This window comes from Helianthus annuus, chromosome 15 (assembly GCF_002127325.2).
Source record: "Helianthus annuus cultivar XRQ/B chromosome 15, HanXRQr2.0-SUNRISE, whole genome shotgun sequence".
Classification (NCBI taxonomy): domain Eukaryota; kingdom Viridiplantae; phylum Streptophyta; class Magnoliopsida; order Asterales; family Asteraceae; genus Helianthus; species Helianthus annuus.
In genome coordinates, this window is record NC_035447.2 from 79,449,307 (window position 1) to 79,465,062 (window position 15,756).

General features: G+C 37.6%; 1 protein-coding gene across 2 annotated transcripts; it reads right to left on the reverse strand.

Moving 5' to 3' along the window:
- Positions 1-270: 270 nt before the first annotated feature.
- Positions 271-11,678, reverse strand: LOC110911971 (cell cycle checkpoint protein RAD17). Of its 2 annotated transcripts, none has more exons than XM_022156631.2 (12): positions 11,223-11,678; positions 4,624-4,681; positions 4,192-4,274; positions 4,057-4,104; positions 3,906-3,962; positions 3,547-3,649; positions 3,145-3,455; positions 2,295-2,610; positions 1,277-1,396; positions 997-1,195; positions 823-883; positions 271-605 (listed from the first exon to the last, which is right to left on the reverse strand). In XM_022156631.2, the coding sequence occupies exons 1-12, from the start codon at positions 11,400-11,402 to the stop codon at positions 387-389; spliced, it is 1,755 nt and encodes a 584-aa protein (XP_022012323.1). In that variant the 5' UTR covers positions 11,403-11,678; the 3' UTR covers positions 271-386. The 2 variants fall into 2 exon arrangements, with proteins under 2 accessions (XP_022012323.1, XP_022012322.1); XM_022156630.2 differs by having other exon boundaries at positions 1,277-1,402; positions 11,223-11,675.
- Between the last annotated feature and the right edge of the window lie 4,078 nt (positions 11,679-15,756).

A 15,756-nucleotide genomic window follows, 5' to 3' on the forward strand; every position in this document is an offset into this window, starting at 1 on the left:
ATAGAGACAATTGAAGATGAAATTGAAATGTTGCATCCTAATTTAAGATGCATGTCTAAGAACACAAGCAGATTTCACATAGCTATACCACAAAAGATTTGATTAGTTAAGACCGTAATAACTTCCACAGCTCTCTGATAAACGACACAAAGGCAAAATGCGAAAAAGAACGTCTTACATAAAGGCTCAAAAGACATGACAAAACTAGCAAACCTCAATCACAAGATGAGGGGTTAATGACAATATATTACCATCAAATACAGACTATTAAAAAAACCAGCATAAATTTACACCCATGTACAAAATCTAAAACATGTTTGCTTCCCCCAAAATATCAGCACCCCCTACAAAATTTACCACCAATCCTATTTGATCATCATTACCATCTACCAATCTTCTATTTCATCATCGTTGTCGTCGTCATCAATCTCCATGCCATCATAACCTTCATTGTGAACCATTTGGCCACTAATTGATCCTTTGTCGTCATCGAAAGCTCTAGGCCCTAGCCACTTAAGAAAAGGATTCCACTCGGTTGCAATGATGGAAACATCAGACAAGTTCACACCATTATAAGCAACACTTCTTTGCCCAACCATCTCCTTCTGCATCAAGATTCCATTTATGATGCTCAGATGTTAATCTTTTATGGGTAAGAAGGCAACATGTTAAACTTTAGATTAAAAGAAAACATGTCAAAAGTCTCCCAAAATGTATTTTAATGCATAAAACCTCTTAAATCATTTTAATCAAAAGTCCAGATTATTATTATTAAAATGTTATTATATCCTTGATCATATTTGTAGTTGAAGAATGTCAAACCTTGTTGCGCCATAGTGATTGGTCAACCTGCCACAGCGTTGGACGACGGATGGCATGCCACCTGAACTCTCATAACAAACGAACAAATCATAACCGTCAATTCTCATAGTTGAAATATATAATCAAAAATATTCTTTTGTAATCATAAAAATATAGATGTTGAAGATGTGGTACCTTGCGGATAGGGGGTGACGATTGCCAAACATCACCCCACGTACTGCCACTGATGCAGCAGTTGACTGGATAATGTTCTCGGCCACATAATTTCTATATTGTGCTCCACTAAGTGAAGCAAGAAGCGTGTCAGCATCACTAAGATATGAAGTTGCCATCCATGCATCATCCATAGCTTCCTCATGCACAAAATCTAGAACTGAAAAAACAATCACAAAACTCGTGTATAAACAGCGTCAAATAGCAAATAATTTAAAAAAAAAAACAAAAAGAAGCATACCGTTTTCCTGTAAGAAATCAGCAATAGGCCTTGCTTGCCCATGTGCTTGACCAAGAACCCTCTCTGGTGCGTCCATTTTCATAGGCAATCTTGCAAAATCCTCCTTTATTAACAGAGAATCTGCGTCTAAAACAACATATGAAAAGAGGTTAACCAACCTTACTAGAAATTAGCGGCGAGCAGAAAAAACCAAATAACTGAGTCATATAATAATTAACCAAAAAAAACAAAGTGAACCAAAAGAACAGAACCAAGTAAAATACTGACGGTCCGATTTTAAATTTTTTTTTATAACCAGATTTTACGGTACGGTAATTGTTATATGAGTATAAATAACCAGATTAACCAAACAGAACCAAAAATGAATTCAGCCTCTATACTTCTTATAAATGATATTTATATGTCATAAAAGTTGCATTAGCATATCAAATATTTCAATAATGAATTCAGCCTCTATACTTCTTATAAATGATATTTATGTCATAAAAGTTGCATTAGTATATCAAATATTTCAATAGGGTTGGGTTCATTGGGGAACACTAGAAAAGTGGGGAACCGGCTTGAACGAACTCCGATTAAAAACTTTAAAAGCTAAACCCTAACTAGCAAACTCTAAACCCTAAAGCTAAACCATGAGACTAAAACCTAAGCTAAACCGTAAAATCTAAATTATAAACCCTAAAAGCCAAACTCTAACCCTAAAAGCCAAACCCTAATGAGCCAGTTCCAATGCCGCTGGAATGAGTTCAATCGGAGTTCGTTTGAGTCGGTTCCCCACCTTTTTAGTGTTCCCCATTGAACCTCTCACTATTTCAATATACCTCTACATATCCCCGTTAAGGTTGTCTACATCTTACCCTCCTCAGACCCTACCTTAGCTTTGCTATTGGTGGGATTTACTGAGTATGATGATGATGATGATGATGATGATATGCCAAAATAAAATATATTATTAATAACTCCCATCTATGTATCTCTAAATGGTTAAATCTTATATTAGGGGTTACTCAACACATACCAGATGCAGTTGAATTCTCTGTATCTCTTTTATTGTGCAAGAATTTCCCGAGTGCATGAAACAGGGAAAGAGTTTCATCTCTGCCAAACGGTAAAGAACACCCATCCTCCAAATAATCAATCTTGTGGGGCCCCTTTTCAATTGAGCCTGATTTCAGACAAAGGTACTGCATAGACGTAACCGCATGTCTGATGTCACCTCCACTGGCTTTAGCTATGACGTCGATCTGGTCAGCTGTTACTCTAACCTTTTCTACTCTGCATATTTTCGAAAGCGTCTTTGCCATAGAGTTCACTGTGATTGGATTAAACGTCACCTATAGAATAAAGATTACATAATGTGACTAAACGGTAAAACAAATTAGACACAATTAAAGGAGTATTATGTCATTTCATCCCTGAGGTTCGGCTACTTTTGCGACTTTCGTCCAAAGGTTTGTTTTTTCGCATCTGGATCCAAAAGGTTTATAATATTGTCATTTTCATCTAACTCATTAACTCCATCCATTTTTTAACGTTAAGTCAGGGGTATTTTCGGCTTTTTAGACATTTTTGTGATGATTAAAGGATTTAGGTGGGGAGAAAGTCAACAGAGGTGGATCTTTATTTCTTATAATGTTTTTTTTATTTTACTAAAAAAATGTCCAAAAAGACGGAAATGTCCCTCATTTAACAGAGAAAAATAGATGCAGTTAACGAGTCAGATGAAAATTACAAGATTTCAAACCTTTTGGATCCAGATGCGGAAAAACAAACCTTTGGACGAAAATCGAAAAGCAGTCAAACCTCAGGGACGAAAATGGCATTTTACTCTAATTAAAATTTTCGGGTAGTATGTATATACATGTAACCTTACAAGCCCCGGCGCTTTGAAGAAATGTCTGAAGATCTTCCCAGCATCTTGAAGTGTAATCAGAGGTGTCTTCTCTAGTGTAATCTGTGATCAGTATGACAGTTGGAATACGAACAGATTGCACAAGAAGATGCAAGCAGCGCTGCAGTCTACCATAAGAAATTTTTCCGTTTATTACTGGAAGATCATCGATTAAGATGATATATGGTTTTTGTTGTTCTCCTTTCGAAGATGAAGAAATTAATCCGTATTTTCTTATCTTTTCCACAAAATTCTCGAATTCATCCAGCTTTGACATGTAGCGCAAGCCTAGAAAACAAAAACATTACGATGATGCTCATATATAATAAAGAAACAGCCACTGCAAAAAAAATAACTTGACAGCAGAAATACAGAATACCTGCATTCGTGGTATGTATATGTTCTTGCCATATTGTGGGAGTAGGTGTGTTCCATTCACATACTGTGGCGCCAAGATGGGAAGCAACCGCATAGACTGTTGCCTATAGGATGATGAACAACGAGTCAAACGATTTGTAAACGAATTAGCCGGGTGTAAGCATGTTAAATGGGTTGGTAGGATGATGATTCAACCTGTTTAATTAAACGAGTTAAACAGTCGACCCGAACACGACATATTTATTAAACTAATTAAATATGACAACCAAAACCTTATTATCATCGTGTCATGAATTGCCACCCCTATAGTTAAAACAAACATGAAAATGTATGAGAAACTACTAATAAATTAATACATACAGATTTTCCAACTCCTGACGGTCCAGTAATGAGAAGAACGTGATTACAATGTTCATCCTGCAATGAACTCAGACAATACTAAGGTTCCACATGGCAGATAAAAATTAAATAATTGTGTGCACTAGGATCTTTAACACGAAGACAATAGTACCTTTTTGGTACTGATTCTTTCTTCAAACCAAACTTTAACCTCTTCGACCTAAGAAATCAAGAAAAAGAAATAACAATACTCCTCAGTTCTCAACAGTCAACATTTTTATTGTAGGATTTAGATCAGATTAACTACCTTCTTTTTATGCACACATAGCTCCGCCAAAGAAGAAGGTGTATACTTGTCTAACCATAACTCTTTGCTGCCATTTCTATAGCCTAAATCACAACATACCATCATGTCAGTTTCAAAAGAAGGCCATTGCATATAATAACAACAGCAAGATAACGATAATCCAGAAAAAAAAAAGTTTCTTATACTAACAGAGATGTTAATTTGGTAAGATTTAATGCTTGAATATTCAAACTATAGTCATAGATCATGTTGCTTTCTTTTGTCCCTACTCAAGATTTCATGAACAGTTTTAATAAAAATGGAATTACATGTTAAAATTACATCTCATCGTTTTCTTATCATTTAACCAATAAACCCCATTGCATATCTGTGGAGTGAACATTCCATCTCCCTTTAATAATTGCAAAACCAGAAAACAAAAACATAGCATACCAGCAGATACCTTGAACCCAGTAAAACTTTCACCAAAATCCTCACAGAACAGTTTCATCTGCAACAAACAACTTTAGATTTTGTAAAACTGCTTCATATTTGTTAATGGACTAAAAAAATACACAAACTCCGGGCTAATTTGGTAAGAAGATTAAACTAACCTACCACACCATGTCCCTTGGGGACTCTTAGTAGACTAACTAATTTCTTAATTTTGTTATCTATAATGTGTTTTTCAACATCTCAAAACACATGTCAACTCTAAGACCTTAGTTAAAAAAAAACACCTAATGCAATCTGGGTCAAATTGATAAAATAAATAAGGTCCTTCAAAGGCTGATATGTAAAAAAACTAACAGGGATGAAGTGATTATAAATGATTTACTTGATAAATAGGCTGGTATGTAAAATATATGAGAGAGATGCAGCTTCTAGTTATGCATACAACTTATTTGGTTGTACCATAGTTGTCAGAGGCGCAAGGCGCACTCAAGGCACAAAGGGTGAGCCTTGGGCCTCAATGCAAAAGCGAGGGCTTTTTTAGGCGAGTTGTTTAGTATAAAAATACGGTTTTGGGGGATTTTAAAATGTTTTAGGCTTCTTTAGGGCTAGTTTAAGTTGTTTTAGGTTGTTTCCAGGCTTGTTTGGAGTTCTTATAATTGTTTCAAACATGTTTAAACCTATTTTAACAACTTTTGACTGGAATTTCGTTGGAAGTTGGCCTGAAAATGCGCCCGAGGCCTAAAAGTGGGGCTTTTGAAACGAAGAGAGAAGGCTGGGTTGGGCCTAGGTGCGTGCCTGGGTGAGCCTTGACAACAAAGGGTTGTACATAGAGCAACCCTCGCATACATGAAGCTATCGCCTCTCCCCTCACATACACGGCCTTTAGAACAGGGCTAAACGTCTTGGAGCACCTCGACCTTTTAAAACCAATCGATTCTAGTATTATGGTATTACGATAATGGGTGAGGTACTGAGGTTCATTACATATTACATAACACTAAATTATTGCAAAAACAATAAAAAAAACACACCTAAACCATCTTTTTTTATCAATGATTCATATCTTATAAATTATGTACCTCTTGAATAGAAATGTGTATTTTGTACATAAAAACCATCAAACTACTATGCTAGTATGTTTTTTTTTTTTTTAAATTTAACCATCTACCTACACACAACTTACACATGTGTTGGGTTCTACACATAAAACAAAATTTGTTCATATTTTTTTCGCACTGCAGAAAAAAAAAGTCTTCAACCATTTCTGTTTTATACTCATCTTATAACCTTTTAAGATTGAAAAAAATAAATAAACTAATTTGTTCTACCAAAAAACCGGGTTTTGTGCAAACAGAAACATCATGTAATCAAATGAATATGAATATACACATATATACTGTTACGATAAGAAATTGGAAAGAATCGTAGAAGAGGGAAACAGTCAATTCATTATCGATACCTCAAATCACAGTTACAACTAACATATAACGACTACAACTGCTAACCAACTATTCTACCTATTGATCCTCTAACTTTCACAACTTTACAAAACTGACCCAACTAAAGTTCTTACTAATTGACACTTTAGTCCCTCATTTATTGAAATACAACAATTAATACGTAACAAAACTCCCCCCTTTAAGCATTCTTGTCCTCAAGAATCTGTTGAAAACTCAGGATACTGAAGTACAAAATCATCAGCTTTAACCCAAGTAGCATCATGCAGAGGTAAATCCTTCCATTGCACTAAAAACTTCACAATTGCTCTATTTCCACTCTTAGCCAACTTCCTGTCAATGATAGCCATAGGCTGTAGTGATTGGACCGAAGAAGTAGGTAAAGAAGCTTGTTGTTCAGGTGGACCAGCCGCTTTTTTAAGAAGTGACACATGAAACGTTGGATGTAATTGGGAGCTAGAAGGAAGGTCCAGTGTATAAGCAGCCTCACCAATCTTTTTAACCACCTTAAAGGGTCCAAAGTACTTTTGAGAAATTTTTGAATACTTGTGCAACCTTAAAGAAGTCTGCACATAGGGCTGCAGTTTAAGAAAAACCCAATCCCCAACCTCAAAGGTCCTTTCACTTCTCTTTAAATCAGCAAATTGCTTCATTCTGTTTCTTGCTCTTTCCAAAGACTGTTTTAAAGTGGTAATCATGCTGTCCCTTGAATTCAACCAATTATCCAATGTATCCACTGTAGTAGAATTAGGAATATATGGAAGATGAATAGGAGGATCCATGCCATATAAAGCCTTGAAAGGAGACATTTTAATGGCAGAATGCCAAGTAGTGTTGTACCACCACTCAGCCAAGGCTAACCACTGTGCCCAAGTATGAGGTTCAGCCATAGCCATGCACCTCAAATAAGTTTCCAGGCAACGATTAAGGACCTCTGTTTGACCATCCGATTGAGGATGGTAAGCAGTAGATAAAGCTTGATCAATGCCTTGCAATTTTAAGAATTCTTTCCAAAAAAGACTCATAAAGATAGGATCCCTGTCTGACACAATAGTCATTGGGCATCCATGTAACTTGAAAACGCTGTCTAACATCACCTGAGCTACTTGAACAGCAGAGAAAGGATGATGTAAAGAAATGAAATGCCCATATTTTGTCAATCTGTCAATAACCACCAGAATGACATCTTTGCCCTTAGATTTTGGAAGTCCCGAAATAAAATCCATGGAAATATCAGTGAATACTGATTGTGGAATAGGCAAAGGAGATAATAACCCTGGTGTTGCAATGGTCTCATACTTAGCTTTAAGACAGACCTCACAAGCTTTTACCCACTGTTTAATGTCTTTGTCCGCTCTTTTCCAATAAAAAAGATTCCGAAACCTCTGTAAGGTAGGCTGAATACCCGAGTGACCTCCCACTGCTGATGAGTGACACAGCAATAGAATCTCCTTCCTTAAAGTATTATCTTGTCCAATCCAAAGTTTTGACTTTCTTGTTAACAATTCCCCGTTCCAACTCATGTGTTTAATGACCTCCCCTTGGGATAACCTTTCAATCAACCCTTGAGCTTGCACATCATGTTCCCAATGAGCTTTTATTCTTGCTAATAACAGTGGTTCATAAGAAGATACGGCCATAGAAAGGACAGAACTACTATGCACCCTAGATAATGCATCAGCAGCTGAATTTTCTACTCCTTTTTTGTACACAATATGATAATCATATCCCATTAACTTGCTCAACCATGTGTGCTGAAGAGGTGTAGTAATCTTCTGTTCCAATAAATGCTTCAAACTCTTCTGATCAGTTCTTATTGTAAAGTGTTTAAGAATAAGATATTGATGCCAATGCTTCACAGCTAACAAGATTGCCAGCAATTCTTTTTCATAAACTGATAAAGTGCATTGCTTTGCAGAAAGAGCCTTGCTTACATATGCAATAGGATGTCTTCCTTGCATCAACACTGCCCCCAACCCTTTAGAACTCGCATCTGTTTCCACAATAAACTCCTGTGACCAATCAGGCAATGCCAAAACAGGAGCTTGAACCATGGCTGACTTCAAGGTGTCAAAAGCTTTTTGTGCTTCAGCAGACCACTTAAAAGCATCTTTTTGAAGAAGGTTTGTTAAAGGCTTTGCAATTGATCCATAGGAAGATACAAATCTCCTATAGTAACCAGTAAGCCCTAAGAATCCTCTCAATTGCTTCACAGTAGTTGGAATTGGCCACTGTTTTACTGCCTCAATCTTTGAAGGGTCAGTGGATACCCCATTTTTGGAAATAACATGGCCCAAATATTCAATAGTTGACCCAGCAAAGCTGCACTTAGATTTTTTTGCATATAGCTGGTTGTCTCTGAACAGCTGTAACACCACTTCCAAATCTTTAATGTGTTGCTGGATGCTTTTACTATACACCAGCACATCATCAAAGAAAATCAATACAGATTTCCTTAACAATTTTTGAAATACTGAATTCATCAACCCTTGAAATGTTGCAGGAGCATTACTCAATCCAAAAGGAAGTACCAAGAACTCAAATAGACCCTGGTGAGTTCTAAAAGCTGTTTTGTGCACATCCTTCTCATGCATCCTAATCTGATGGTAACCAGACCTCAGATCCAATTTAGAAAAGACCACAGCCCCACCCAATTCTTCTAATAACTCTTCAATCAGTGGAATTGGAAACCTGTTTTTGATTGTTTGATCATTTAATTTCCTGTAGTCTACACATAACCTCCAAGTGCCATCTTTTTTCTTTACAAGGACCACAGGTGAAGCAAAAGAACTTACACTGTGCCTTACAATTCCCATATCCAACATTTCCTGTACCATTTTCTCAATAATATCCTTTTGTCCTCTTGGATACCTATAAGCCCTTTGATTAATTGTAACCCCTTCATCAATTAACTGAATTTTATGATCACAACTTCTGACAGGAGGTAATGAATCTGGAACTTTAAACACATCTTCATATTTCTGCAATAGTGCATCTATTTCCTCATTTGGTGCATTACTAACAACAGTGGCATGATGTTGAAATGAACCTTTTATCCCTTCTTGCAAACTGAACAGTTGCACTTGAACCATAGACTCATCCTTGTGACACATATGAGAAAATTTCTCCAAAGAACATAGAGAAATATTATTCTTACTAACTCCCTTCAATTCCACTACCTTGTTACCAACCTTGAACTGCATAGTGAGGTTTTTGAAATTCCAAACAATGTCATCAAGTGACTGCAACCACTGTATTCCCAACACCATGTCATAATTTTCCAGTGGTAAAAGTAGGACATCTGTCTTGAACCACACTCCCTGCATGAGCCACTGGAAATCTGGACATAATTGATTACAATCCAGTTCCTTCCCATTGGCTACCAGTACCTTCATCTCAGTTACTCCTTTAGTAAAACAGTTCATTCTTAATGCCAATTTGGAATTGACAAAATTATGTGTAGAACCCGAGTCAATCAGAATCTGAATCTGTCTAGTACCTATAGTACCCACCACTCTCATAGTTGAATATGAACTCACCCCAGTCATAGCATACACAGATAACTGAGCTGCATTTTCCAGATCTTCCACCACTTCCTCTTCACTACTACCCCCCATTTCATCATCACCATGTATTTCCAATATGTATAGATGCTTAAACTTGCAATTATGGGTGGGTGAGTACTTCTCATTACACCAAAAACACTCCCCCTTTGCCCTCTTTTCCTCAGCTACCTTAGCAGGAACTTTCTTAACATTTTTGAGCATTTTATTATTTGGAGGTGTAGGTAATAGGGCCAAATTGTTATTAGTGGTGCCCAAATTCTTGGTGTTAGTACTAAAACTTCCTTTACTACTTGCATGGTTCACAGTTTGATTCAAGTTGGGCTTCTTCACATCTTTCTCTCCAAATAAAGTTGTGTAAACCACAGTTTGTTGTTTGGCCATAGCAATAGCATCTCTCATGGTTCTGGGTTTAAAAATCTTGACTAAGCATCTAATTTCAGGTTTTAACCCCCCAATATACAGACTAGCAGCATACTCATCATTCAATTTGACTCTATTAAGCAAAGAATCAAATTCTTTAGTGTATTCAGATAAAGAACCTGTTTGATGAAGATTTTTGAGTTCTTCCATAGCATCTTCAGTCAATCTCTGAGAAAATCTTGTAATAGCAGACCTGGAATACTCCTCCCATGGAATATCCTCTATCTCCCTATCTTGGCTGTCTACAAAGCCTTGATGCCACTCCAGAGCCGCACCTTCTAAATTGATAACGGCATAATGAACTTTTGCATTTTCAGGGGTTTTATCTACTGCAAAGAAGTGGTTGCACCTGATAATCCATCCTTCAACTTCATCCCCATTGAATTTTGGAAAATCCAATCTACCCGTACGAACCAATCTCTGTTCTTGATGGTTAACGATTCTTTCGTTGCCCAATTTGTTATTGATTTCAGCCATTTGATTGACTAACGAGGTTACACTGACTTGTAGTAACCTGATGGCTTCCGAATTTTGGTCCAACATTGCTTGCTGATTCTCAATTATTGTTGCGCTTGTATGAGCTAATTTCTCCAATTTGTCCATTTCTTGTTGACGAGTAAGCATATACACGAATTAGGTCAAAATTGAAACCGGAAAGAACAGTTTCAAGAATCGAATCAACGTAATCAAATTGAAGGTATTGATCGAACAAAGATCAATTACTGAATCGAATTGAACGGAATTGATGATAGTTTGAACAATATAAAGCAAAATTGAACACTTCGAATGATTTATGAGCTAAAAATTGTGGCCGGAATGATGATATTTGAACGGAATCTGAGCCTCCGATAAGGATCGTTAGCTCTGATACCAATGTTACGATAAGAAATTGGAAAGAATCGTAGAAGAGGGAAACAGTCAATTCATTATCGATACCTCAAATCACAGTTACAACTAACATATAACGACTACAACTGCTAACCAACTATTCTACCTATTGATCCTCTAACTTTCACAACTTTACAAAACTGACCCAACTAAAGTTCTTACTAATTGACACTTTAGTCCCTCATTTATTGAAATACAACAATTAATACGTAACATATACAAGGATCAAAACAGAGGACATGAAGAAGAAATTTAAAATTATTACCTCCTCAAAAGGATTAACCTTTTTGCCCGGATGAGACCTGGAACTCGAAACCCTAACTTTCTTCGATCCTTTAGGGTTCGCTCGAGAAGCTGTTCTGGATTTAGGTTTATTAAAAGTGGATTTGGATGCAAAATCATCATCATCTGATGATGATAAGACTACTACTGGCCTCTTCCCCATTGGTATAATCGAAGAGAAACTGTTTACACTTATCGATTGAAGCAGAATTTGATGAGAGAAACCCTAGTGTGAGTGTGAGTGTGAGTGAAGAATAATTTGTTAGTGAATTGACGCGGGAGATTTTAGGCGTAGCTGAGAAGCTTTAGATAGGGCCAATTTCGTACATCCCGTGTTTGCTTGCTTGCGCCTGCGGGTCCGGGTCGGGTTAAGATCAGTTGTTGGGTCCACTTTTAAATGAATACGGAGCTGCTAGGTTCCTTCGTATACGTTGTTGAAAACAAATAATGGTAAGAGAAATTCTAGGTTTTATTGATTTTGATACAAGAGACAGGGACATAAATAGCTAATAGAGATCAACAAAATAAAGAAACTAAATAACTAGAAATATGGAAAAGATGTGGAAGAATAAAACCTAATACTTCCCCTTAAATGGAGCATGTAAAGAATTTAGTTGCTGAGTTCCCACTCCCTTAGTGAGTAAGTCTGCAAGCTGAAGTTTACTGTCTATAGCCATGGGCATAATTTCTTTCGAATCTACTCGTTCTCAAACAAAAATAAACAATTCATTTCAACATGCTTTGTCCGCTCATGGTATACAGGATTGTTTGCAATGTGTTGGGCCGCTTGATTGTCACAAAACAATTGAGTGGGAGTCGTAATGTGAACTTGCAAGTCTTGGAGTAACCACCGCACCAAAAGGATCTCGCTAACTGCGGAGGCCATTGCCCGATACTCCGCTCCTGCAGAAGAACGGGACACCACGGATTGTTTCTTTGTCTTCCAAGAAATAGGGCTACCGCCCAAGAGGAGTAAGTATCCCGTTCTTGACCGCCTCGTAAAAGGACATCCAAGCCAATCAGAGTCACAATATCCAACTAAGACTGGAGGTCTGTTGGCCCATGCAGTTGAGCCTAGAAGAACAGATGATAAGGAAAGCCAAAACTGGTTCTCAAACAGTTGGTCATCATAAGTAGTGTATGCACTAGATTCTTCCCTTGACAGTGGTTTTCTATCATCTGATGAACTCCAAGCACTGATCATCTCAACAACTGTTAAGCCAAAGAACTGATGAAGAATAAAGACTGAAGCTCTATTTACTGATGTCTCTCAAGTACTGTTGAAGACCAAAGCACTGCTCATTCAAGGACTGATCACCCTTTGAAGAAAGCACTGATTCTCAACATCAGTGCTTAGGCTACAACAGTGGAAGCTACATCTGTGTTTTATGTAATCAGTGTCTATTGTAATCAGTGTTTTTATATGTAACAGTGTTTAGAGTTTGTTAGGAGGTTAGATGTCACTTTCATGGTGACGTCAGCAAAGATGCTCAGTGGTTTCGTTTGTACTATAAATAGAACAGTACCTGTACTGTTCCATTAGCTTATTCTCACCAAGTCATCTTGTACGAACAAATCACTTAGCTCAGGCTAAGGGGGAGTCTAGTTGCATGCATGCACAGTTGAATATTGTAATAGATACAATCTTTTGACTGAATGAAATCATGTTTGCTCAAAGCTATTCTTCCTTGATTATGTGTTAAAGTTTATTTCCATTTCCGATGCACTTCAAATCTCTGTTTCATCTTCCATTTCTAATTAAACAACACAATCTAAGAAACTCAGATCCTAACAAGGTCCTTCCTTATGTAAAAGAATACCTTGTCCTGGTGTCCCTTTTAAATACCGTAATACCCGGTTGGCAGCTTCTGAATGGTTTCATCGTGGATCATTTACAAACTGACTTAAGACATTGACAACATATGTAATATTGGGTTGAGTAGCTTGCAGGTACAACAATCTACCGATCAGCCAGCGATACTATGTAGCATCCACACGAGCTTCTTCCTCTCCCTTGTCAAGCTTTGTGCCTTGCTCAAAAGTAAACACGCTTGGCCGACATCCTAACATGCCACTATCCTTTAGGATGTCCAAGGTGTATTTTCGTTGGCTTAAAACCAAACCATTAGGAGTCTTTGCAACCTCAATGCCAAGAAAGTACTTTAGAACCCCGAGGTCTTTAATGCTAAACTCTTTGTCAAGTTGCCCTTTTGTTTGTTGGATTTTGTCCAAGCTGTTTCCAACAACGATGACGTCGTATACATAAATGAGAAGAGCCACATAAATGCCTTCTTTTTTATACGTAAACAGTGAGTGGTCTGCCTTTGACTGCTTAAAATCTAAAGAAAAAGAAACTTGGTGAATTTTTGGTACCAGTTCCTTGACGCCTGCTTCAGACCATAAAGTGATTTCGAAGACGACACACTCTAGTCTCTCCTTTATGTGAAAAACCTTGAGGAATCTTCATACAGACTTCTTCATCCAAATCTTCGTGCAAAAAGGCATTATTAACGTCTAGATGATGAATGATCCAGTCTTTCCTTGTTGCAACAGCTAACAAGGTTCGAACTGTTACAAGCTTAGCAATGGAGCGAAAGTTTCATGATAATCTACCCCTTCCATTGTGTAAAACCCATCGCAACGAGCCTCGCCTTGTACCTCTCGACTTCACCGTTGGATTTATACTTTGTCTTATAAACCCATTTTGAGTCTATAGCACGTTTTCCTTGTGGAAGACTTTCCAACGTCCATGTTCCATTTTTCTCCAAAGCCTTTAACTTGTTTTGCATGGCTTTCCTCCATTTCTCATCTTATGCAGCTTGTTCAAGACATTTTGGCTCATCGTTTGAGTTAATGGCCGTTAAGAAAGCCTTGTGTGAGTTAGAAAACTTATTATACGAAACAAAATGAGAAATTGAGTGTACCATCGAGTTTGCTTGATCGGAGTCAGGTTGTGTATTGTCGACCGAAGGGGGAAGTTGGACCACATAATCCTTGAAACGGGTCTGCTGAGACCTTGTTCTTCTGCTCCTTGGTTCTGGATGATCCAGATTTTCCGGTTTTGGGCCCACATAAGTTTTGTTGGGCTCATTATGTTCATCCGGCCCGGAGTCAACACTAACAGTGGTGTCCTCTAAATCATGGGCCTCTTGTTGGACATGGTTACCATTATAATGGCCCAGAGAATCATGGGTCGCTGGCTCTTCAACTGATTGGGAATGGTCCGAAGGCTCTTCACTGACAGTTTTACGGTAAATTTTGAATGGCTCAACATAATCATTACAAGAACCTTCTGTGGTTTCCTTGAAAGGAAATATGTTTTCTAAAAAAACACATCCCTGCTTACAATGATTTTTCTATCATTAATATCATAGACTTTATATAATTTATTCCTTGTGGATATCCCAAAAAAACTCCCGGTTTACCCCTTTCTTCAAACTTGTCCCCTTTTGTATCAGTGTTTCTATAATAAGCCAAGCAACCGAAAACTCTTAGGTGCTTGTATTCAGGTTGTCGATTCCATACCAATTCATAAGGGGTTTTATTATTGATCACCTTTGAGGGAAGGCGGTTTATTATGTATGCAGCGGATAAAACACGTTCTCCCCAAAATCTTTTTGGAACATTTCCCTCAAACCGTAATGCCCGGGCCGTCTCAAGTATATGCATGTGTTCTCTTTCCACCACCCCATTTTGTTGAGGGGTGTGTGGACAGGTGGTTTCCAACAAAATTCCATTTTTATTATAAAAATCAATCATGGCGTTGGATGTGAATTCCCCACCATTGTCACATCTAACCCTTTTAATTGGTTTTCTGAATTGAACTTCAACAAACTTATGGAAATTCATCAGGCATCGACTTGCATCACTTTTATGTTTTATTTGGAAAACCCACACGGACCTACTGTAATCATCAACGATGGTAAGAAAGATTTTTGCCCGTGTGTACGATGGAATTCTGTAACCCCCCAAATGTCACAATGAATAAGATCAAAACAACCAGAAGTTATAATAAAACTAGTAGGAAAAGGTGTTCGAGCATGTTTGGCCTTAGCACAAGAATCACAAAAAACGTTACTAAATTTAGTGCTATTTCTCTTAAGAAATTCAACACTCAAGTGTTTCTCCTTTGAAGCATGTCCCAGTCTTCTGTGCCATGTGTTCATCATCATAGTCCTTCTACTTTCTTTGAACATGTCCAAAAGATACAATCCCCCTCGGCATTCACCCGCTCCAATCAAGTTCCTCGTTTGTAACCCTTGTATCATAAAGAAGGCAGGAAAAAAGGTTACAACACATTTAAGATCCTTGCACAAGTGGCTAACCGAAAGAAGATTGTATTTAAAATTTAGTACGTAAAGAACCCCATTTAGTTTCACTCCCCCTGGGAGTGACAATTCACCCTTTCCCTCTACTGGAATGACACTGCCATTTGGTATGAATACTGGCATCTCATTACGGGTTCTTTTTTATTCATGAGAATATTGACCCGATGGGTTATGTACTCGGTGCAACTC